General features: G+C 42.1%; 1 protein-coding gene across 3 annotated transcripts in view; it reads right to left on the bottom strand.

Annotated features, from left to right (window-relative positions):
* Positions 1–26,764, bottom strand: part of LOC132824345 (AP-2 complex subunit alpha-2-like) — a 96,167-nt gene that overhangs the window by 43,942 nt on the left and 25,461 nt on the right. For all 3 annotated transcript variants that reach the window (XM_060838703.1, XM_060838704.1, XM_060838705.1), the window contains 3 exons: positions 26,122–26,290; positions 24,041–24,178; positions 13,053–13,235 (listed from right to left, as the gene is read on the bottom strand). In XM_060838703.1, the coding sequence (XP_060694686.1) occupies positions 13,053–13,235; positions 24,041–24,178; positions 26,122–26,290 (490 nt within the window). The remainder of the gene's footprint in view (positions 1–13,052; positions 13,236–24,040; positions 24,179–26,121; positions 26,291–26,764) is intronic.

Here is a 26,764-nt window from a genome sequence, read left to right as displayed (position 1 = left end):
GAAGGGTCTGTTTCTGTGCTGTATATCTTTATGGATCTAATTGTTAGGTGGTTTTTTTGACGGGAGTGGATGTGATGGCCAAAAGGCCTTTCTCGGTACTGAAGATCTCTATGACTCACTCGGAACAACCTTCAGCCTGAAGTACTTAGTGTATGATCGATCTCAGCTCCTCTAGTGATTCCCAGAACTACAGATACCAGTCTTCAGCCAATTTGATTCACTCCACATGATATCATTAAATGGTTGGAGGCATTGGATACTGCAAAAGCTACAGGCCTGACAACATTCCAGCATTACTACTGAAGGCTTATGCTCCAGAACTTTCAGTACCTGTAACAAAGCTGTGCCACTATAGTTACAATACTAGCATCTTCCCGACAACATGGATAATTGCCCAGTTATGTCAAATCTAACGTTGCTTAATCCCGTTCTTTCAGTCTATTCTCAATCATCAGTAAAGTGATGGAAAGGGTGATTGACAATGGCATCAAGCCACATCTGCAAATGAAAGATCTGCCTTTCAGCACTGTTCCACCATGGCCACTCAGCTCCTGACTTCATTACAGCCTTGGTTCAAACATGGTCAATAGAACTGACTTCCAGAGGTGAGATCAGGGTGACACCTCTTAATATCAAGGTTGCATTCAAGCAAGTGTGACGTCAAGGAGACCTATCAAAACCCGAATCAGTGGAAAACTTTCCACTTGCTGGAGTCATACTTGGCGCATAGAAAGATGGTTGTGGTTGTTCAGAGGTCAGTCGTTTCAGCTCGAAGACATCTCTGCAGGTGTTCCTCAGGGTAGTGCTCTGGCCCAACCATTTTCAGCTGCTTCACCAATGACTTTTCCCCCATCATAAGGTCAGAAATGGGAATGTTCGTCAATGAATGCACAATGTTCAGCACCATGCATGACTCTTCAGGTACTGAAGCAATCCATGTTCAAATATTGCAAAAACTGAACAATATCCAGGTTTGGACTGACAAGTGGCAAGTAATATTTGTGGCAATGACTAACTCTAGAAATAGCAATCCACCCATAACCCTTTGATATTCCATGGCATCACCAACACTGAAGCCCCCACTATCAACATTCTGGGTGTTACCACTGACCGGACATTCAAAGGGTCTAGCCAAATATTTACGATGGATACATGATCAGGTCAGAGACTAACACGCAGCAAATAATTCACCTCCTGACTCCCTAAAGCCTGCCCATATGGATGGAAGTGTGATGGAATACTCCCGACTTACCTTGATGAGTGCAGCTCCACCAACTACCCTCAAGAAGCTTGACAACCATCCAGGATAAAGTAATCCATTTGATTAGCACCCCAAACATTTCCTTCAAGATTCCTGCACTCCACCATGACGCAATGGCAGCAGTGCACACCATCTATAAGATGCACTGCAGAAATTTACCAAAGAGCCTTAGGCAGAGAGCCTTCAAAATCCATAACCACTTCCAAATAGAAGGGCAATGGCAGCAGATACATGGGAACATCACCACCTGCAAGTTTTCCTCCAAGTCACTCACCATCCTGATTTGGAAATATATCGGCATCTTTTCAATGTCTTTGGGTCAAAATTCTGGAATTCCCTCACTAATAGCATTGTAAGTCAGCCCACAACAGCTGGATTGCAGCAGGTCCAGAAAGCAGCTCAGCACAGCCTTCTTAAGGGCAACTAGGGATGGGCAATGAATGCTGGCCCAGAGAGCAATATCTACAATCAATGAACAAATTAAAAAGAGGAAGCGAATGCAGGGATTTGAACACAAGAAAGAGAACTCAAAAATCAGAACATGATTGACTTGGTGACGTTGTCAGGCTGTTTACAGAGGTCTGATGGATTATAGACTTATTCCATGATAAGGTCGAGTCAACTGAGAGCAGGTGAAGCCTTTGATTCATTCGCCAAGTACTTGTGCTTTTCTGCATATGTTTCGTTGCCTTGCTAGGTGACATCTTCAGTGCATCTTTGATAAGATGTTGGTGGTCTGCCCTGCCTGGAATTTATATGTCTCTATTTGTTGGTACTTCTGCTTCTGCATCTGAGTGGCGTGTAATGATTGAGTTCTGGTTGGAGTGCCAGGCTTCAAGGAATTCTCTGGCATGTCTCTGTTTTGCCTGTACAAGAATGGTTACATCATCCTAGCTGAATTTGTATCCTTCGTTGTCCGTGTGGTTGGAAATGACAGAGTGCTGGTCGCGTCTGGCACTGGTGTTTGTGCATTCATATGGTCAGTTTTACTCTTGTTTGTCTATGTAGTGTTTTTCACGCATAGTGGTATGTGTGGTATCTTGTAGGTAACGTTCATCCTGTTGAATGTAGGTCTACAACCTTTGTGAGGAGCTGATAGAAGGTGTTCACAGTTTTGCTAAGATTCTCAGGTGTCTGAGTTGTCAAGTCGCTATCTCTGATATGTCTTTGATGTATGGTATGGTTGCTACTGTATCTAGTCATGTAGTGTTTCCTTTTTTGGGTTTTAACAGTAAGTACCAGAGGAAAGTGCCCTTAGCATACTCGTTTTGTGTAAATCCTTTGAAGAGGTTTTCCTGTTTGGCCTTCTGGAGTTCTGGGTTGCTGCAGTGTGTTCTTGCCTGTTAAACAATATCCTAGTGCAGTTCCATTTGTGCTGGGGTAGTTGCTCTTCTAATTCAGTATCTGGTCAGTATGGGCGTTCTTACTGCACACACTGGTCTGGAGTTCCCCAGTAGTTGTGCGTTCCACTAATACGTCCAGGAGGAGGAGTCTGCTGTTGTTTTCCTCTTCTTTAGTGAACTTGAGGACGTGTAGTTCAATATCTGGTCAGTATTGGTGTTCTTCCTGTGCACACGGGTCAGGAATTCCCCAGTAGGTGAGGATTCCACTGGAGTCATTGAGTCACAGAAATGTACGGCATGGAAACAGACCCTTTGTTTAAACTCATCCATGCCAACTAGATATCACAATCCAGTCCCAGTTGCCAGCACGTGGCCCATATCCTTCTAAACCCTTCCTATTCATATATCCATCCAGATGCCTTTTAAATATTATAATTGTACCCGCCTCCACCACTTCCTCTGGTAGCTCATTCCATATATGCACCACCCTCTGCAAGAAAAAGTTGCCCCTTAGGTTCTTTTAAATTTTTCCCATCTCATCCTAAACCTATGCCCTCTAGTCCTGGACTCCCCCATCCCTGTCTATTTACCCTATCCATGCCCCTGATGATTTTATAAACCTCTATAAAGTTACCCCTCAGCCTCCGAACCTCCAAGGAAAACAGGCCCAGCCTACACAGTCTCTCTCTATAGCTCAAATCCTCCAACCCTGGCAACATCCTTGGAAATATTTTCTGAACCGTTTCAAGTTTCACAATATCCTTCCTACAGCAGGGAGACCAGAACTGCACACAATATTCCAAAACTGGCCTAACCAATGTCCTGTACAGTCACAACATGACCGACCAACTCCTATAATAAGTGTTTTGACCAATAATGGAAAGCATATCAAACATCTTCTTCACTATCCTATCTATGTGTAACTCCGCTTTCAAGTATCTATGAACCTGCACTCCAATATACCCAGGAAGGGGAGTCTGATATTGTTTTCCCCTTCTTTAGTCAACTTTATTCCGGTGAGTGTAAATGGCTTCAGTTTATAGCAAGTGGGAGGCTGATCTCGAAAACATATTCAGGTCTTAAATAAAACAAAGAACTGCAGATGCTGAAAATATGACAGAAAAACAGAAGTGGCTGAAGAAACTCAGCAAGTCTGGCAGGATCTGAAGAGAGAATTACTCTTTCAGGTCCAGTGACCCTTCTTCAGGCCCCTTCTGGGGTCACTGGGCCCGAAATATTAACCTTGCTTTCTTTCCATAGATGCTGTCAGGCCTGTTGAGTTTCTCCAGCAATTTCTGCTTTTGAACTGTTAAAGGTGTTGATAACAAGGACGTGGATGTAGAGAACAATGACGTGAGGCAAACAGCAGTGTATGAACTGACAGTACTATAACCGTGGAAGTAGGCAATCTTAAATCGAAGCCTTAGTGTGGAAGCAGGCCACTTGGCCCATCAAGTCCACACTGACCCTGAGAGCACTCCACCCAGACTCAACCCCATCCCTCCATTTCCAACAGCTAATCCACCTATCCAACACACTACTGGCAATTTGGCCTAGTCAATTCACCTAAGCTGTACATGTTTAGACTATGAGAGGAAACCAGAGCACCAGGGGGAAATCCCCGCAGACATCCAGAGAATGCGCAAACTCCACACAGACACCCAACGGTGAAATCGAACTCATGTCCCTGGCGTTGTGGGACAGCAATGCTAACCATTGAGCCAACATGCCACCCAGATAGAAAGGTTATAGGGTTTAGATTTTCAACATGTTATGAGATAGGACAATAAGGCTGTAAACAATCTGGTTCAGCAACAGAAAGCAGGCGCTTTATAGAGAGTTGACACAAACTCAAATTCCAGCTCACTTCATGGAATGTAAATTAAAAGTATTCTCCACATTTTAAATGTTTCCTTAAAAAAGAAAACCTACGATTACTAGAGACCTGTAAAACACAAGTCAGCTTGTTTCTCAGTGCTTATTGTTTGCTTTAGCTTTTCTTTAAACACAAGAACTATTAAGATTACGAAAACAACCTTGGCTTAATGTGCTCCCTGGCTTTAACTGAACAAAAACAAAAGAAGGTGTTTGGTCAACACACTGCTTTCACAGACACTATTTCAAAAACAGTGGCATTGGTCTTCCTTACATCTTTGTGAAGTGACTTCATGTTTTTCTAACAGCAAAGGTGCTTCATATAAAGATGTAGATTGAATGTGTTAAAAGACAGTTGAATGTAAAATTTAAACACATCACTGTGAAATGTTAATAAGATCATACAACCAGAAGATATAGGAGCAGAAATTAGGCCATTCAGCCTATTGAGTCTGCTCCACCATTTAATAATGGCTGATAAGTTTCTCAACCCCGTTCTCCCCGTAACCTCCAAATCCCCCGACAATGAAGAATTATCTACCTCGGTCTTAAATATACTCAATGACCTAGCCTCCGCAGCCTTCTGTGGCACCCTTGGGTCTTAGTCTCTCCTACTAATGGAAACATCTTCCCAACATCCACTCTGTCCAGGTCATTTAGTATTCTGTAAGTTTCAATTAGATCTCTTTCTGAATGTTTCTGCTTTAAATATTATTTTCAGGTATTAGAAATTTCAGTTACTGCAAAATAAAACTGATAGGTGGAAATGCTCCCAGAAGACAGTAAAAATGATTTTCTGGAAAACTGACACGGATAGAGTGTGTGAAGCAATAGGCTATCTGAATATTGAAAAACCTCTAAGAACCAAGGAGTGGAACCTCAGTCTGGATGACACGATGGCTCAGTGGTTAATACTGCTGCCACACAGGGTCAGGAGCCTGAGTTCAATTCCAGCCTTGGGCAACTGTCTGGGTGGAGTTTGCACATTTTCCTTACGTCTACGTGGGTTTTCTCCCACAGTCCAAAGATGTGCAGGCTTAGTGGATTGGCAATACTAAATTGACCATGGTGTGTAGGTTAAATGTAATGTAAATAGAGTAGGGGAATGGGTCCAGATGGGATACTCTTTGGAGGGTCAGTGAGGATTTGTTGGGCTGAATGGCCTATTTCCACACTGTAGGGATTCTGTGATTCTAATGCAGCTACAGAACTGATATTTTTAGTCTGAATTTCCCATTTGAAGCGGTTCACAATGGTGGTATGTGACTTTAGGAAGTTTTCTTTTTCACATCTGTACCTTAGAAAAAAAAACTGAAGAAAAAAGTGAGGACTGCAGATGCTGGAGATCAGAGCTGAAAATGTGTTGCTGGAAAAGTGCAGCAGGTCAGGCAGCCTCCAAGGAGTAGGAGAATCGACCTTTCGGGCATGAGCCCTTCTTCCTGAAGAAGGGCTCATGCCCGAAAGGTCGATTCTCCTTCTCCTTGGATGCTGCCTGACCTGCTGCGCTTTTCCAGCAACACATTTTCAGCAAAGAAAAACTGGAGACATAAAGTACTGCCTTAAATAGGAGCTTGTGATATTCTCAGATCCCATAATTATCTGACACCCAATCATCAATGGCACAGCTTCTGCGATTGCTTCATGAGAAAAGATCATTTATGCCAGACCTTGGCAGTTTCCATCTGTCCAGATTACAGTGGTGCTGGAGCAGTAGTGGGCGGCACAGTGGCACAGTGGTTAGCACTGCTGCCTCACAGCGCCTGAGACCTGGGTTCAATTCCCGACTTAGGCGACTGACTGTGTGGAGTTTGCAAGTTCTCCCCGTGTCTGCGTGGGTTTCCTCCCACCGTCCAAAGATGTGCGGGTCAGGTCAATTGGCCATGCTAAATTGCCCGTAGTGTTAGGTAAGGGGTAAATGTAGGGGTATGAGTGGGTTGTGCTTCGGCGGGTGGGTTTCGCTTCGGCGGGTCGGTGTGGACTTGTTGGGCCGAAGGGCCTGTTTCCACACTGTAAGTAATCTAATCTAATCTAATCTAAAAGGTCAGGCATCATTGAAGGAGCAGGAAAATCGACTTTTCAGGCAAAAGCCCTTCATCAGGAACTTCCCGAAACTTTGATTTTCCTGCTCTTCGGATGCTGCCTGACCTGCTGTGCTTTTCCATCACTACTCTAGTCTTGACTCCAACCTACAGCATCTGCAGTACCTACCTAGTTTCCAACTGTGGCTAGTCAGTTAGCTGACTCCACTTGGATGCAGGCTGTACAGTGTTGATTCATCCTACTGCTTCAAAACTGACATCATATTCTGTTCTTATTCAACGTTCAGCATACTTCACTGGAAACCAACATGTGGATGTTTCATCAATCAGGATTGAGCTAACTCTGATGGCATCCACCGAACAATATCCTTCTAACAGTCTTGGTTCAGCCTCAGATGGAGCAAGTGACACCAGAAGATCATAATATGTAGCAGATGGCAGCCTTTCTACCCATCAAGTGTGCCCCATCATTCAAAGAGAACATTGCTGATCTGACAATCCTCAACTCCACTTTCTTACCTTATCCCTTTCTAACTCTTGATTCCTTTACTGATTAAACATTTGTATATTTCAGCCTTAACAGTCCTCTGCAGGGTGACACAGTGTTTAGCACTGCTGCCCCACAGCGTCATGGACCCAGGTTCGATTCCTCCTTTGGGTGATTGTGCAAACTCCACAAAGACATTCTCACCGTGTCCGTGCAGGTTTCCTCTAGATACTCCGGTTTCTGCCCAAATTCCAAAGATGTACAAGTTGGGTGGATTGGCCATGCTAAATTTTCCATTGCACCCAGGGATATGCAGGCCAGGTGAATTAGCTATGATAAATGCAGAGTTACAGAGGTAGGGACTGGGTCTGAGTTGGTTGCTCTTCCGAGGATCAATGTGGACTTGATGGACTGAATGGTCATCTTCAACACTGTGGGATTCTATGAATTCCACAGATTGCCTGCCCTCTGAGAAGGAAAAGTCCTAAGAAGCAAATGATCAAGTCTAGGGGACATATCAGTCTTTGCTTAATAAAGGTCGTCAAGGAGAGTATCCAATCAAACACTAAAACATACAAAGCAGCAAAAACTAGTAGGAGGCCAGAGGAATAGGATGTGATTTTAGAATCCAGCTGCAGATACATAAAAGAGGGGAGAATACTGATTTTGAAAGCAAATTGTAAAGAAATGTAAAAACAAACAGCAAGAGCTTCTACAGGTATATAAAAACAATGGAAGTAGCTAAAGTAAGTGTACGACCCTCAAAGGATGCAAACTGGATAAATTAATAACAGGAAACAAAGAAAAGACAGATGGCTTAAATCAATATGTTGCATAGTCTTCACAGTGGAGAACATTTTAAATATCCTAAAGATAACAGATAAGCAAAATACTAATAGAAGGAAACAACTTGTTACCGTCTCTATCACAAGGGACAAAGTATTTGACAAATTAATGGAAGTGAAACAGACAAGTCACTAAAATTTGATGGTCTGTGTCAAAGGATTTTAAAGGCAGAGACCGTGGAGGCATTGATCAAAATATTCCAGAACTTACTGGATTCCAGGAGGGTTCCTGTGGATTGGAAAGCCACTAATGTTATGCTTCTGTTCAAGAGGGGAAGGAGACAGAAAGCAGGAACTATAAGCCATTTAATGTAAGATCTATCATCAGAAAAGAAATGGCGGGATATGTCAAAACACAATACAATCAATGTCAACATGGTTTTGTGAAAGGAAAATTATGCCTGACAAATTTGCTACAGCTCTTTGAGGACATACAAGCAGAGTAGATAACAAGGAACTGGTAGGTGTAGTGTCGTCTTCTTTTCGGAAGGCATTTGATAAGATTCCGTACAAATTAGGAGCTCATGCTATTGCCGGTAATCTATTATCATGAATTGAGGATTGGTTATGTATAAAAGACAAGTGAGTCAGAATTAATGTGTCTTTTTCAGGTTGGAAAGATGTAACAAGTGTTGTGCCACAAGAATCAGTTCTTGGGCCTCATTTACTTATGACCTACGTTAATAACTTGAAGGAGGGAGAGGAGTACAATGTATCCATATTTGCTGAGAATACAAAAATAGGTAGGAGCGTGTGTTGTGATGAAGACATGAATAATCTGTAAGGAGCTATAGATAGGTTGAGTGAGTGTGCAAAAATACTGTACATATAAGAAAGTGTGAGCTGAAGTGTGAGGTACGTTGATAGGAAGAATCAAAAAGCGGACTACCACTTACATGGAGAGACTCTCCAATAAAATGCAGCAGAGAGGGTTCTGGGTGTTCTCGTGATTGAAACCACCTAGCATGTAGGAGCAGCAAGCAGTTACGAAGGTAAGTGGAACTTTGGCCTTTAATACTAGGTGAACGGAGTTTAAAGTAGGGAAGTCTTATTCTAATTGTACAGGGTGTTGATGAGACCACACCTAGTGTAGTGTACAGTTTTGGTCCACGTATTTAAGAAAGTATAGACTGACATTTGAAGCTGATCTACTAGTGGGGAAATCACAAGCTGAAGGTATAGTTACAGAATAAGGGGTCACTTGTTTCAAACTGAAATGTAAAAGAACTTCTTCTCCAAGAGCATAGAGAATGTCTAGAATTCTGATTTACAACTTTGTGTCTTTGCCATATTGTATGTTTTGTTTTTATTTCAATTTAATATTATCCTTAACCTTCCTGAATAACCGATTGGCTTATCCCCTTTCTAAAGTCCTTCTTCCTTCTGAGATAAGTCTTTGCTGTGAGTCATGAACTACTTTCTTAAATTTCTGCCATTGTTTATTAACCATCTTTTCTGTTAAAACGCTTTCCCAACCAGCCAACACAATTCCTTTATAATTGCCACTATTTAAATTAAGCACAATTGTTTCTGATCCAAGTTACTCACGAGTCGAGAGTGTGGTGTTGGAAATGCACAGCAGGTCAGGCAGCATCCAAGAAGTAGAAGAATTGATGTTTCGGGCAAAAGCCCTTCATCAGGAAGGGCTTATGCTGCCTGGCCTGCTATGCTTTTCCAACATCACACCCTCGATTCTGATCTCCAGCATCTGCAGTCCTCATTTTCTCTAAGTTTCTCACTCTCAAACAGAATGCTAATTTTTACCATTTTATGGAAACAGTGGTCTCAGGATCTTTTGCTCTGAGATAATTTAATAAACTGGCTCATTACACATCATCAGATCCAAAACAGCCTGATCTATGGCTGAATCCACAAAATTTTGTTCTGGAAAACTGACCCAAATTTACTCTCTAAGTTCATCCTCCTGGATAACATCTGCAATCTGCCGATGACACCAAAATTGGTGGTAACATAAACAGTGAAACTTATTTAAGAATTCAACAGGATGCTGATCAACTGGGCCAGTGGGCTGAGGAAAGCAGACAGAGTTTAATTTATTTAAATCAAGGTGTTGCATTTTGGTAAGACCAGGCAGGTCTTACATAATTAATGGGGTTCAGGTACCTAGGGGTTCAGGTACATAGCTCCTTGAAAGTAGTGTCACAAGTGGAAAGGGTGGTGAAGAAAGCATTTGGCACACTTGCCTTCATTGATCAGAGTATTGAATACAGTGATTGGCATGTCATGTTACGGCTGGACAAGAAATTGATTATATCACATTTGGAGTACTGTGTACAATTCTGATCTCCCTGCTATAGGCAGGATGTTATTAAACTGCAAAGGGTGCAATAAAGATTTACAAGAATGTTATTGACACTGGAGTTAAGGACAGGCTGGATAGGCTGGGACATTTCTTTTCCCAGAGCAGAGCAAGCTGAGTGTTGACCTTATCGAGGTTTACAAAATCATGAGGGGCATAGATATAGTGAATTGCAAACATCCCGAGGGTAGGGTAATCCAAAACTAGAGGGCATAGGTTTAAGGTGAAAGGGGAAAGATTTAAAAGGAACCTTAGGTGCAAAGTGGTGGTGCGTGTATGGAATGAGCTGCTAGAGGGAGTGGTACAGGTGAGTACAAATACAACATTTAAAGGACATCTGGACAGATACCTGGATAGGAAAGGTTTAGAGTGAGCCAAATGTAGACAAATGAGACTAGTTCAGTTTTGGAAACCTGTTCAGCATGGACGAGTTGGGTTGAAGGGTCTATTTCCATGCCGTATGACCCTATGACTCTATCTAATGCTACCTACATGAAGATTAAAATCACCCATGATTGATATATTGCCTTTCACAACCTGCTCTCATTATCACCTGATTTAATCTCTATCCTACTGTAAGGGGGTTGATATACTACTCCTCCCATTGCCTCCTTCCCTTTGATTTTTCTGATCTCCACAGCTTCCAATATAAGATCATTTCTTGCTAACAAACTAATTCCATATGGCACTACCAAAGCTATCCCATCCCTTTCTCTTCTTGTCTGTCCTTTCAAAAGGTTAACCAACACTGAATATTTCATTCTTAGCTTGGATGTCCTTGTAACCATATCACCATTATGGCTTTATGATCACACCCAGCAACTTCTATTTATGCAGTTAATTAATTAATTTTGTACCTCATATCACATATATTTAACATTTATTTTTACCATATTTTACCCTTTGACCTTAATTTCTGCTGCTTTTTTTTTTATACATTTGCCCATTCTGTCCCTTCTTGTACCACACTGGATATCATTGTCAAACTATGCAATGCTGCCATGTCTTTTTACTTTCTAAGCCTATATTTCCCCTCTTCCTAACCCTCACTTGAACTCTATTTTTTTTTTAGTTTGAAGTACTCTCTACAGCCCTAATTATTTGAAACCCAGGACACTGGTCCCAGCAGAGTTCAAATGAAATTCCTCCCACCACAACAGCTCTCTTCTAGCTCAGTACTGGTGCCAGTGCCCCATGAACTGAAATCTATTCTTCCCACACTAATCCTGAACCACTTATTTAACTCCTTGACTTTACTTACACTGTACCTGTTGCCCATGGCCCAGGTATCAATCCTTGAATAGAAAGGGCCAAATGCTGACAAATGGGACTAGATTATTTAGGATATCTGGCCGGCATTGGTGAGTTGGACCATCTGATTCCATGTTGTACATCTCTATGACTCTAATGACAGTTATGGGGACTGAGATTTCTTGAGAAGGGTCCTTTGGATCAAAATACTTGCCTCACCTACAATCGCATGCCCTCTCCTTGATCACAGACTAAGTTCAAATTACTTTGTTTAAAATGCATGATTGTCTCTTGGAGCAAAATGTCCAGGTAACTTTTCCCATCCCTGTTGTGGTGCGACGTCCACAGCTCAGACTACAGCTTCTCAACTCGGATGTGAAGTTATTCGCACTGCAAACACTTGCTACAGTGTGCTCACTGTGAATCATCTTGGTGACCAGCAGCTCCCACATGCTGCAGCTGCAACACATCATCCCACATACCATTTCTCTCATACTTTAAGTATCAAGTAATTAAGAAATATCACTCTAAAATCCCTGTACTTTGCACTTGAATGCATCTCATTCTTAACTTTATTGTATTATTTACTTTATTTTAAAGCTCTGATGTTAATATTATACCTAACTAGCTATTTTTTTAAAAAAGAAAACAAAAATAAAAAGACAAGATATGAACAGAAACTTAAGATCTTACTTTCACTTTAAAGACTCGAAACACTCACCAATCAGCTGCTTTGCTCAGGCAAACAGACATCTCTCTCCTTCCTCTGCTGAACTCCTTGAGCTACTCAACTTCTGCACTCTACTGTTAAGTCCCACTGATCTGTCTATTTACACATGTTCTCAACACAAAGGAGCAAGCTCACTCAGTTTAATGAATATCCAGTTTCAGCTCATTCTTAATTAGGCTGCTCTTCTCATTCCTGATGAAGGGCTTATGCCCGAAACGTCGAATTTCCTGTTCCTTGGATGCTGCCTAACCTGCTGTGCTTTAACCAGCAACACATTTTCAACTGCTCTTTCAATGCACCTCCTGAAAATAGGCCTGCTCAAAGCTTGCAAAATTTTCTGATCTTTATTTAAGCAAATTACAAATCACAATCTAAATTAGGTTTACACATATTGAAGGTTAAGACACTATCTTACCTAGCAAATGCACGCACCCACTTCAAGTTCACAAGTAAATGCTTTGTCATTAAAAAGTTAAATACTGCTAACAAAAAGGAAGTGGTCAAAGCTTTTTGACTTGCACTCATCAGAACTGGGAGAGAAGAAACACAACTTAGAAAGCAAATGTTAACTTACATAGAATGAAAAGAGGATGCTGATTGCTTTTGTAGGCAAAAGGAGCTTGTCCATTCCTTGCACTTTCCCATTCAGGGTAAAATTATGGACACTGCTGCATTCCCTGTTACAATTAAACAGAATCTATTTGCCTGATCGGAGTTTAATCAGCTCACAAAGATTGACAGGTAATAGTTCCTGCTTCATCTCTAAACCATCCATAGTCCAACCTATTGCATGAAATGTTATCTTATGGACGTATATGGGTGAAATGCATATTGTGTTACACAGGTATCATGAGGGGGAAACTGCCCCAGATTTGAGAGCTTGAGTTAAATAATAACTTACCTCAAACACAGTCTTGGCTGCATAACCCTGTACATGATCACGACTGACAACAATCTGAATGACACGATACCACACCTCCTCACTAACATAATCACCAGCGACTCGGATCAGGTTCAAGATGGTGTCAACATACCAGGTGTAGTCCACCGCATACCTCTCAGCCAAGATTGCTATTTTCAATACCTAGAGTGAAGAAATGGACTCATCAGACTTTTAAAAATTCCTCGATAACCCAATTTATAAAGTCATAAAAATTGAGCACAAACTCTAGGCGAACTCTGAGGAGTGAGTTCCTCAAATTTCAGGAGCAGCAATTATTGTTTTATATGCTGTTGCATTGTTTTGCAACTTTAGAGAAACAATGGCACTTTTAAAAGGGAGAGGAACAGACAAAGGCAACACATGGTCAGGCAGTGCAGGAGAGAGGAGAGAGAGAGAGAGGAGAGAGAGAGAGAGAGAGAGAAAGAAACTCATGTTGTTCCCTGACACAGCAGTGAACCTGCGCAGTTACTGCCTTTGCTGTCTGAATTCATGTATCGCTGGACGTCGGAGTGCATTACGGAAAGCTAACAAACAGTGAAATTCACAATTGATCTTGGAGGAACCTATTTGGGAGAGGTCATAGCACAGAAACAGATAAGTGAATATGTTTAAGAGTGGCCTTGCTGTAAGTCTGCACGAGTGAGTAGTGTGGGCTCTTTCTTGATTATATGTTTTATTGAGATATGTCTCTTGTAGAGGAATAAGGCAGGGTATTGTAGAGGGTTTTGTAGAGAAATAAGGCAGAGCTATTTTCTGGATGTGTTGATTGAAGGAAGCAAAAATGGCCCTTAGTAGAGTGATATGCTCTTCTTGTTGAATGTGGGAGATCAGGGAGAGTTTATGTGTTACTCAGAATCATATCTGCAATAAATGCCGTTGGCTGCAAATCCTATCAGATCGAATGGGTCAGTTGGAGAGACAGAGACAATGAGGAATTTACAACAGCAAGGGGGTGCGATGGATGGCAATTATTGGAAGGGAGAAAAATTGCAGATACAGTTACACAGATGGGTTAACTTCAGGAAAGGTAAGAGAGGTAGGCAGCTAATTCAGGAGTCTTCTGTGGCTATCCCCATTTCAAACAAGTATGCTGTTTTGGAAAATGTAGTAGGTGATGGATTCTCAGGGGAATGTAACACGAATAGTCAGGTTTCTGGTATCGAGACTGGCTTTAATGCAATGAGAGGTATATCGGGTTGCAAGAGATCAATTGTATTAGGGGGTGCTCTAGTCTGTGGCAGAGAGAGCCATTTCTGTGGTCAGCAGCATAACATCATAATGGTGTGTTGCCTCCCTGGTTCCAGGATCAAGGATGTCTCAGAGAGAGTGCAGAATGTTTTCAAGGTGGAGAGGGCCCAGGAGGAGGTCATTGTACACACTGAAACCAATGACATAGGAAGGGAAAAGGATGAGATTATGAAGAGATAATCTAGAGAGATAGGCAAAAATTTATAAAGGAGATCTTTGAGAGAGTAATATCTGGTTTATTCCCGGTACAGCGAGCTAGTGAGGGGAGGAATAGGAGGATAGAGCAGATGAATGAATAGCTGAGAAGCTGGTGTATGGGAGAAGGATTCACTTTTTTGGATCATTGAAATCTCTTCTGGGGTAGAAGTGAACTGTACAAGGAGAGCGGATTGCACCTGAATTAGAAGGGGACCAAAATACTGGCAGGGAGATTTGCCAGAGCTGCTCAGGAGGATTTAAACTAGTAAGGTGGGGGGGTGGGACCCTGGGAGATAGTGAGGAAAGAGACTGGAACAGTTGAGAAAAGAAGTGAGTCAAACAGTCAGAGCAGGCAGGGACAAAGCAGAGAACAAGGTAGGACTGATAAATTAAAATGCATTTATTTCAATGCAAGAGGGAAGGCAGATGAGCTCAAGGCATGGTTAGGAACATAGGACTGGGATATAGCAATTACAGAGATGTGGCTCAGGTATGGAAAGGACTGGCAGCTTAATATTCCAGGATACAAATCCTACAGGACAGACAGAAAGGGAGGCAAGAGAGAAGGGGAAGTGGTGTTTTTGATAAGGGAATAGCATTACAGCTATTCTGCGGGAGGATATTCCTGGAAATACATCCAGGGACGTTATTTGGATTGAACTGAAAACAAAGAAAGGGATGATCACCTTATTGGGATTGTATTATAGACCCCTTAATAGTCAGCGGGAAACTGAAAAAATAATTTGTAAGAAGATCTCAGTTATCTATAAGAATAATAGGGTGGTTATGGTTTAGATTACTTACAGTGTGGAAACAGGCCCTTCAGGCCAACAAGTCCACACCGACCCATACCCCTACATTTACCCCTTATCTAACACTACAGGCAATTTAGCATGGTCAATTCACCTGACCCACACATCTTTGGACTATGGGAGGAAACCGGAGCACCCGGAGGAAACCCACGCAGACACGGGGAGAACGTGCAAACTCCACACAGTCAGTCGCCTGAGGCGGGAATTGAACCCGGGTCTCTGGTGCTGTGAGGCAGCAGTGCTAACCACTGTGCCACCGTGCTGCCCAAATGATGGAGAGGAATTTGTTAAATATGTACAAGAAAAATTTCTGATTCAGTATGTGGATGTACCTACTAGAGAAGGTGCAAAACCTGAGGTATTCTTGGGAAGTAATGCAGGGCAGGTTACGGAGGTGTCTGTGGGGGAGCACTCTGGGGCCAGCAACAATAATTCCATTAGCTATAAAATAGTGACGGAAAAGGACAGACCAGATTAAAAAGATGAAGTTGTAAATTGGAGGAAGGCTAATTTTGACACTAATAGGCAAGAACTATGAAAAGCTGATTGGGGGCAGACGTTCGCAGGTAAAAGGATGGCTGGAAAATGGGAAGCCTTCAAAAATGAGATAATGAGAGTCAAGAGACAGTTTTTTTCCTGTTGGGGTGAAAGGAAAGGTTGGTAGATGTAGGGAATGCTGGATGACTAAAGAAATTGAGGGTTTGGTTAAGAAAAAGAGGAAGTATATGTCAAGCATAGACAAGATAGTTTGAGAGAATCCTTAGAAGAGTATAAAGGCAGTAGGAGACTACTTAAGAAGGAAATCAGGATGGCAAAGAGGGTACATGAGATAGCTTTGGCAAATAGAGTTAAGGAGAATCCAAAGGGTTTTTACAAATATATTATGGACAAAAGGGTAACTAGGGCTGCCTGACCTGTTGTGCTTTTCCAGCACCACTCTAATCTAGCATCTGCTTGTTTTTACCTGGATAATACAGCCCCTCAAAGATCACCAAGGCAGCCTTTGTGTGAAGTCATAGGAGTGGGGGAGATACAAATGAGTATTTTGCATCGGTGTTTACTGTGGAAAAGGACATGGAAGACATAGAATATGGGGAAATAGATGGTGACATCTTGAAAAGGAGGAGGTGCTGGATGTCTTGAGTGTCATAAAAGTGGATAAATCTCCAGGACGTGATCAGGTGTACCCTAGAACTCTGTGGGAGGTTAGGGAGGTGATTGCTGGGCCCCTTTGCTGAGATAATTATATCATCAATAGTCACAGGTGAGGTGCCGGAAGACTGGAGGTTGGCTAACGTGGTGCCACAATTTAAGAAAAGTGGTAAGGACAAGCCAGCGAACGATAGACTAGTGAGCCTGACGTCGGTAGTGGGCAAGTTGTTGGAGGGAATCCTGAGGGACAGGATGTACATGTATTTGGAAAGGCAAGGACTGATTAGGGATAGTCAACATGGCTTTGTGCATGGGAAATCATGTCTCACAAACTTGTTTGAGGTTTTTGAAGAAGTAACAAAGAAGATTGATGAGGGCAGAGTGGTGGACGTGATCTATATGGACTTCAGTAAGGCATTCGACAAGGTTCCCCATGGAAGAGTGGTTAGCAAGTTTAGATCTCATGGAATACAGGGAGAACTAGCCGTTTGGATACAGAATTGGCTCAAGGGTAGAAGACAGAGGGTGGTGGTGGAGGCCTGTGACCAGTGGAGTGCCACAAGGATCGGTGCTGGGCCCAGTACTTTTCATCATTTATATAAATGATTTGGATGCTAGCATAAAACGTACAGTTAGTAAGTTTGCAAACGACACCAAAATTGGAGGTATAGTGAACAGCAAAGAAGGTTATGTCAGATTACAATGGAATCTTGATCAGATGGGCCTATGGGCTGAGAGGTGGCAGATGAAGTTTAATTTAGATAAATGCAAGATGCTGCATTTTGGGAAAGCAAATCTTAGCAGGATTTATACACTTAATGGTAAGGTCCTAGGGAGTGTTGCTGAACAAAGAGACCTTGGAGTGCAGAAGGTGGAGTCGCAGGTAGATAGGATAGTGAAGAAAGCGTTTGGTATGCTTTCCTTTATTGGCCAGAGTATTGAGTATAGGAGATGGGAGGCCATTTTTGCAGATGTACAGGACATTGGTCTGGCTACTTTTGGAATATTGCATGCAATTCTTATCTCTTTCTATCGGAAGGATGTTGTGAAACTTGAAAGGGTTCGGAAAAGATTTACGAGGTTGTTGCCAGGATTGGAGGATTTGAGTTATAGGAAGAGGATGAATATGCTCGGGCTGTTTTCCCTGGACCGTCAGAGGCTGAGGGGAGACCTTATAGTGGTTTATAAAATCATGATGGGCATGGACAAGAGAAATAGACAAAGTCTTTTCCTTGGAGTGGGGGAGTCCAGAACTACAGGATATAGATTTAGGGTGAGAGGGGAATGATATAAAAGAAACCCAAGGGGCAACTGTATCATGCAGACAGTGGTACATGTATGGAATGAGCTGCCAGAGCAAATGATGGAGGCTAGTATACTTGCAATATTTAAAAGGTATCTGGAAGGGTATATGAATAGGAAGGATTTGGGACAATATGAGCCAGGTGCTGGCAGGTGGGACTACATTGGGTTGGGATATCTGGTTATCTCTATGACTCTAAGTGCTGCACTGTCAAAGACATCATCTAAGTGTAAATGCTTTCTGGTGTCTTTGACAATCATTATCTCTCCAGCAACCTTACTGAACAAATTACTTTTTTCCCTTACTTCTGTTTATGTTTTTTTTTAATTACAGCAAGAGTTACACTTCAAAGATATCAAGAATCATTCTGGTCACTCTCCTCTGCATTCACTCAATCACCTTCACATTTTTCCTAAAGTCCAGTAACCAAGACTCACTCAGTACACTTGATGATGCTAACCATAGCTTTCTAAATATAACTACCTGGGCTTTTATACTATGTACTTTGATCTATAAAGCACAAGACTGCACCTGCTTTGTATCTATTATTTCAATATGTCCTGTCATTTTCAAAGATTGATGCATACGCACAGTCTTTTGAACTGGATCGTTATAACTGCACATCTGTATAACTTCTCCCTATCCTTTCTGTTAAAATGCTTCACCTCACATTTCTCCTCACAAAACCCCTTCTGCTGCTTTTGCTAGTCTATCTATGTCCTACAGTAGGCAATTAATAGCATCTTTGCTATGTGTTGCACCACCAACACTGACAAGTTTTGGAGTTGTACATTGTGTCCCAAGATCCAAACCATTTGTAAGTTTAAAAATAAGGTGCTAGCACTGACCGTTAGATAAGACTATCATCCTCCAGTCTGAATGATACCCAGCTAGCTCAGCTGCTTTCTGTCCTTAAGCCAATTATTTAATTGGGAACTGAGCCTCTTTCCATAAATCTCCATTAAATTAATCACTCTTCTATTTGATATCTTGTCGTCCTTGAAGATCATATCGACAATATCAACTGCATTCACTTCATAATCCTTGTTTGTTCTTTCATCAGAAATCACTGTTATATTAGTCAATCACAATCTGTCTTGTACAATGCTACTCTGGCTCATTAATGTAGCTGGATGAGCTGCTCAAAATATTGGATACATGATGGATTTACAAAAAAATGGACAATAACTGAGGCATGCTGGGAAATTGAAACAAGCCTTGACTAAAGTGACTGTGCTAATAAACATGCTGCAGAATCCAGATAGTACATAATTAATCCAGCAGCTGCAGACAATACAAGATGCACTTGAATTTGAATTGAATAGAATCAACCTGAATGCCATCCCCAGGCCAACAGGAACGTCAAATTGTTTGCCACACACAGGAGCACCTCACGCTCCTATTTGGAGAGGGCTACCTGACCTATGTGCACTTAACACCTCCAGGAATGGATGCATAAGGACCACCCTGCCATTGACATGTCAACACCTGGTTCGATCAGTTCAATCAGAATGATCGAGCCCTGATCAATCTATTGGAGGACACTGAAAACCCTCCCAAAAGGGTTGGGACAACTACTAAGTACAAGAATTGTTGCAACATCATCCTCAGGCACAGTAACTCAAGGCCAACCACTATGAAGAGAAGACACCCCTTGGGACCACCGAGAAAAGACAACCAGTCGATCATCGCCACATGGATCAAGGCCAAGATCTAGTGTGGTGGAAATGATCATGCAGAGTTAAGCTAAAGCATAAGATATTTGATTAGATTTATAGTATAAATTGTTAGTGTATAGGGTATTTTGTTGTTACAGTATTAATGTTAAATAAATAAATACTATTGTTTTTTATTATTATTAACAGTTGACTTGCAACATTAAACAAACCCAACCAACAGCTCACTGAATTTTTGTCACTGATTATGGAATACCAAAATCTGACTGATGTTAAGCCAATCAACTGCAACTGCTCATGCTGCCTACAGTTGTTCTTGAATATCAATGTCTATTTGCCACTCTCCAACCCTCTGACACCTCCCACTAATCTAGGGAAGATTGAAGATAATGGCAAATCCTCTGCTATCTCCAACCCCACCTCTTTTAGCAACACATCCTGACCAGATGACTTATCTATTCTAAGCACGGTCAGCTTTTCCAGGTGATTCCTCCCTTTCAATTTTCATACTATTCTCAACAGACACTTTGTCAGATCCCCTTCCTTCACAAACATTGATATAAAGAACTCTAATTATTCTAGGTTAGTCCTGTACCGAAAAGCAAATGCCACCTTCTTTAACCCTAATGTGGCTCACTTCACCTCTTACTACCTGCTTACGATTTACAAACTGATGGAAATGTTTGAGTTTTCTGTTGACTGCTGTTCTATTCTCATGCAGTCTCATTCCTAATGTTATTTTCTTCTCCTCTCGCAATCAATTGTATTTAATCTGGATCGCACTTGAAGAATACATTTGACATACATCATGCACATTTTAGATCTTCCCTGACCATTACAGAAATCCCACCTTCCTTTCTCCATCTTGTCCAATCTTTTTATTCTTGTGTATTAAGTACCCAGGCCTTGCTATTTCTAAACCATGTATCCATCACTGTCACTGTATCATATTCCAACACTGCTATTGCTGTTTCTAGATCTCCAAACCTTACTCAACATGCTTTGTACATTTATGCATAAAAACTGTCATTCTGTTTTACATTCCTCGCAATGTATCTTGACCTGCTTTTATTTAATATGGCTCTCCTCCCTTCTCTCAAACCATCATCATTGTCAGTTTCTGAACCTTATTACTCTTTTTGACTTCTATAAGTTGGTAGCCATTAAGTTTAAACTGTCCTCAATCGCACTTGTTATGGACCAGACCAAACCAATGTCAAATATATTAAGGAGGTAGCCTCGAGCCTAACTTTTATCTTCTTTAAAGGCAACTATAAAGGTACTGTTTTCCAGGTGTAATTCGATTGATCAAACTACTCTGCTTTAAGCAAAACACACTTTATTCTTGCACCCAGTTAAAATACAAACAAGACAAAGAAGAGTTAAGAGAACTTGAACCCCACTAGATTACCTGATTACTAAACTGCAACAGCTCTAATTTAGCAACATCCCATCTGGCAAAGGCAAATTCAATAAAATATAGAGTGTAACACATGTGATGTTTCTCCAGTCCAGGAGAAAAAAAACACCATGTGAAAATTCTAGCAGAGAGAGAGAACTCCAGCTTTTTGCTGTGACTAACAGAGATGTATAACAGCTTCCACAGCTAACATCAAAACCCCAACAACACAAAGCTAAACTGAAACCCTGGTTCTGTGGGAGCCTGATTCCACCCATTCATGCTATTTCTACTGTTCCAACTTTTTAAAAAAATCCAGGAGCTCACAAGCTCTTTACTTTTTTGGCTTGAAGGCAATAACCTGTTGCCTCTGGGCTCAAAATCTCTCTTCCAAACATCAGGACAGAATACACGTCTTAAAGCCAGTATCAACACACAACTGTGAATCTCCCTACAAGGATGCTGTCCCCAATGCACTCTATCCCTTTAGAAGAAATGCATTCTGTCCAGAGCCCTAAGAATCTGAAGCCTTCCCTCCTGCATCGTGCTTCAAGCTCCACATTAAATTTCCCCCCTTCAACTCCCAATTCAACCATCCTGCCTCCCCCACCACATTTTCCTATTTCTAATCTGCTAGTTCCAGCGCTGGGAACAATCAGAGATTACTAACCTCAAACTCCACCTGATGAAGGAGTGGCGCACTGAAAGCTAGTGTGCTTTCAATTAAACCTGTTGGACTATAACCTGGTGTTGTGTGATTTCAAACTTGTCCAGCTTCTCTTCGTAGCTAAACTATTTCAGCTCAGGCAACATCCTGGTGAATCTCCTCTGCACCCCATCTAGTGCAATTACATCCTTCCTACAATGTGGTGGCCAGATCTGCAAACAGTACTCCAAAGTTATTTAAAATTTTATAATGCGCTTATAACCTATGCCTTGACTGATACAGGCAAGTCAAGATTAGAGTGGTGCTGGAAAAGCACAGCAGGTCAGGCAGCATCCAAGGAGCAGGAAAATCTCCATTTTGGGCAGGAGCCCTTCATCAGGAATAAGGCTAGGAGACTCCGGGGTGGAGAGATAAATGGGAGGCGGTGGGGCTGGAAAGAAGGTAGCTAAGAGTGCAATAGGTGCACCCCTATACGCTTTCCACAAAAACCGCTTCCTCCTTGACTACCTGGTCAGGTCCAAGCCCCTCCCAACAACCCACCTTCCCCTCCTGACACCTTCCCCTGACACTGCAGGAATTGCAAGACCTGCGCCCACACCTCCCCCCCTCACCTCCATCCAAGGCCCCAAAGGAGCCTTCCACATCCATCAAAGTTTCACCTGAACTTCCACAAACGTCATTTATTGTATCCGTTGCTCCCAATGCGGTCTCCTTTACACTGGGAAGACTGGACCCCTTCTCACAGAACGCTTTAGGACACTCGCACCAAACAACCCCAACGCACCGTGGCCGAACATTTCAATCCTCCTCCCACTCTGCCAAGGACATGCAGATCCTGGGCCTCTTCCATTGCCACTCCCTCACCACCCGATGCCTGGAGAAAGAACGCTTCATTTTCGGCCTTGGAACGCTTCAACCCAAGGCCATCAATGTGGACTGCACCAGTTTCCTCATTTCACTTCCCTCCCACCTTATCCCAGTTCCAACCTTTCAGTTCAGTATGATCCTCATGACCTGTCCTACCCGCCAATCTTCCTTCCCACCTATCTGCTCCATCCTCCTCTCCGATCTATCACCTTTATCCCCACCTCCATCCACCTACTGCACTCTTAGCTACCTTCTCCCCCTACCCTCCTCCCATTTATGTCTCCACCCCAGAGGCTCCCACCCTCATTCCTGATGAAGGGCTCCTGCCCGAAATGTTGATTATCCTGCTCCTCGGATGCTATCTGACCTGCTGTGCTTTTCCAGCGCCACTCTAATCTTGACTCTGATCTCCAGCATCTGCAGTCCTCACTTTCACCCTGATACAGACAAGTGTCCTGTCTGCCTTCTTAACTACCCTAATATCATGTCCCACCACTTTCAGGGATCTCTGAATAAGCATCCCAAGATTCTTCTATTCTTCTGAGGTGCACCACTGTCCTGTCTTTCATTAAATACTCCCTTGATTTTTTTACCTTCTTTCAAAGTGCATCACTTCACATTTATCAGGTTTAATTGTATCTGCCATTAATCTGTCCATCAAACTGATCCATTTATATCCTTCAACATCCTATCCCCTCCCTCCTCACTGTCAACCACCTGTTCAATCTTTGTGTTATCTGCAAACTTACCATCCCTCCCACATTCTCATGTCCATTATTTTACATATCACAAACAAAAAAGACCCAGCACTGATTCCTGTGGTACATCACTGCACACCAGGCTTCAGTCACACAAACAGCCTTCTACTACCACCCTCTGTCTCAAATTTTGGACTCTAATTGCCAACTTAGCCTGGATCCCATGAGCTTTGATCTTCTTTTCAGTTCCTCATGTGGGATCTTGTCAAAGATTTTGCTGAAATCCATATGGATGACATCACCTGCCCTACCTTCATCCAAACATTTGGTTACCTCCTCAAAAAATTCTGTTAGGTTGGTTAGGCATGACATCTATGTTGACTATGCCTGCTCAATCCTTGCCTCTCTAAATGCAGATTCATTTAGATTCTCCTTCACTATTTTCTCTAATAGCTTCCGTATCTCTGATGCGAAACTCTCTAGTTTATAGTTCCCAAATCTGTCTTGATCACCATTCTTGTAAAGTGCACCCACATTAGTTGCAGTCCAATCCTCTGGCACCTCCTCTGTGGCAGAGATGATTTAAAAATTTGGGTCAGGGCCCCTGTGATTTCCTCCCTTGTTTCACACAGCAGCTTGGATTATATCTCAACTAGACCTGAGGATAGTTTGCTTCTGCATCTGTTTCTGGTCAAGCAGTCCAGCCACATGGGACTATCACAAAATGGGCCACATCACAATGAACCTCCTCTTATTTATTGCTATGACTCTATCTCACTTTGGCCTGTCAAAAATGGGTGCAAAATTGGAAGGAATTTCCGTTTTGAACCAGAAAATCTTGTTTGGTGACCAAATGGAAACAAAACCAAGTATCTGAATATGAACAGATGGGAGGCACCATTACTCAAACAACCAAGAGGACTCACAATTTCTTCACGAATGGAATAATCAGCATTCTCCAGATAATTCAGCATCTCTGCCACGATCTGATGGGCATTGCTGCGATCACACATCCCATACAAGAGATCCACTGCCCTCTGTCGCACACTGACATCCCTCTCAGTCTGTAACACAAACAGTAAAGTCAGTGGTGGGCAATGACTGATCTACAGAGAGACAGATCCCTCCACACAAGGATACTGCTAAATGCCTCAAAGCTTTCATAACACCCACTTCAATCTGAAAGCTTTTCTAGTAAGGGATTCAAACTGATGTGCAAACATGACAATGCAGGGAACTCAGTACAGTATGTTCTGCTATAATGAAGTAGTTGCATTCTTGTGCAGCCTTGTGTATAGAAAATCATGCAATCCAAATAACAGGGCCTATGGGAAAAACAAGGTTGGGGCAAACCAGCAAAAATATCAGTAAAAAGCGAAACAAAAATAGTAATTAGTCTAACGCAAATGATAGTGCAGTACAAGTGTTGAAATCATATATTTTAATGAACATTAAATTTAAAACTTTAAGGGATTTCCAAGTTTGCTGAGTTACAGTACTGTATTATGACAGGGGTTCATATCATCAGCATCATCATCATTTTCAGGTGCAGTTCTGAGTGCAGGGTTACGACGAAAGAAAATATTTAGTCTAGAAGTGGATGGCTATGGTTCATCATCCTCAGTCTGATCCTTGGGGGGTTGGCTTAAAAAAGGCATCTAATTTTTGCTGCTTTGGCATCTTTCTTCTTTCAGGAAGAAGCTGTTCATAGGGTGCCAGATAAGACTTTATGCCACAAACTGCTATCCTGTTGCATTCTGCATTGTAGTCATTGTCTTCTATGAACTGCACCTGCTTCTCAAATTCCCTCAGGATAGAAGACAAAAGAGAAGTGGAAAGGTCTTGTGGTGCTTCATCCTGGACTTCATTGTCTTCAACTCAGGCTTCAATTTGCCCCACAGCAACAAGTTCTTGTAGATCAGTCTCCACTTCTTCGAATTCAACTTGCTTTGCAAGAGTGACACAATGTCCTTTGATTGCTGGAAGCTCCTCAGACATTTTAATGCTTTTGACATCATGAAGAAAATCTGGGAGAAGCTTCTGCCAAAATGCATGCTAGCAGTCCTCACTGACATCACCCCAGACCTCCACAATGATGTCAATAGCATTCTTAATGTCAAAACTCTTCTAAAATTGAAGAACACTGTCCTTAATTTCCCCCTTAGGAGCAGCAATCAACTTCCTGAATCTGCACCTTAAATAATAAGCTTTAAAAGCTGCTATTGCACCCTTGTCAATGGGTTGGATGAGAGAGGTAGTGTTCGGAGGTAAAAATAGCACTTTGATTTTTTTCAGAAGGTTCACCAATGGCGAGAGGATAGCTTGGTGCATTGTTCAGAATGAGGAGAATCTTGAAATCCAAATTTTTTCTGCTGCAATACTTTATAAGAACATCCTCAAAAACATCAACAATAAGGACAGATAAAAATTTGCCCCATCATCCAACCTCCTTTGCTTGATCTGACGTAAACACCTAGAGTGGATTTAAGGCGATGGAATCGTGTAATAGCCTTGGGAACATTTTTTAAAAATCGTTGCCCATTTCACCAATCGCGTTACAGCCAAATTACTTTGATGAAACATGCGTTATAGGAGAACAACCTATAGAGGAAAAATATTCAAACAGAGAACCAAGCTTGTTAGGGAAGTCAAAGTAAAGGTGCTTCACAAGTCTAATTAGAGCTCAGAGCAAGAGTCCCCAGTTGAAGGGGGATGTGCTAGCTATGGAAGGACTGGGCATGATGAGAGACATGGTGGGTGTGCTGGTCTCACTGACTAAACACAGATGAACAGGGCAAAAACAAATGTGCTGGTGACAAATTTGATTTATTAATGGCCCAAGTATTTGGACATGCCAGTACTGAGTATATTCCAACTGCCCATCTTCTGTCTTATAAAGCTTACACCAGCTCCAAAATGGCTCTTGACCAGCCAGAGGGAGCATTTATTAAAACGTCACAGATTAGCGGTAAGGCTGAACATATCAAAAAGCAGTAAGGACAACTACCTTGAGTGCATTGATGACTGTTTCAATATGTGCCTTCACTGCCTCATGAGAAAACTCAGAGCTAGCCAGCAGCCACATGCTCTCCAGAGCCAGGTATCGTAAATTGGTCTCCCGATGCTGCAGAAACTGACCCAGCTGGTTACAGGCACGGACAAGGAGATTCGGTTCACTGTGGAATCAAAAGGATGTAACTGAAAATCATGGGATCAACCTTTAGCCCAACTCAGCCATGAACTTGTTCGCAGTTTAATAGGAGATTGGTTGGCGATTTTTTACATTAAGCGGCAAAGTATTTGAAAGGAAAGAGTGTGAGGGAATGAGAGGCTGAAGAGGGAGAAAGAAGATAATTTATTGTCACAGAATAGCAGCGGCAGATTCAAGTTGAGATTCAAGGAAGCAATGATAGATACAGCAAGAGGCTGAGGGAGGAAAAGCAGAACAGTAGGATTTGTTTTCAAGCTCATGTGGAGTAATGAACTAAATGGTCTCCATCCATGCACCAAAACTCCACTGATTCAATAGAGGCAGCTTATCCTTATTTTCAAATCCCTCCACAGTCTTGCACATGAAAAAACTTAAAGGAAGCAATGGAGAAAAGAAACAGGCACTCAATCTTACTATTCAACCTAGCAAATGGCACCTA

The sequence above is a fragment of the Hemiscyllium ocellatum genome, chromosome 18 (genome assembly GCF_020745735.1).
Source record: "Hemiscyllium ocellatum isolate sHemOce1 chromosome 18, sHemOce1.pat.X.cur, whole genome shotgun sequence".
Taxonomy (NCBI): domain Eukaryota; kingdom Metazoa; phylum Chordata; class Chondrichthyes; order Orectolobiformes; family Hemiscylliidae; genus Hemiscyllium; species Hemiscyllium ocellatum.
The sequence above is the reverse complement of the archived record's forward strand: the minus strand, read 5'-3'. Positions and strand labels throughout refer to the sequence as shown.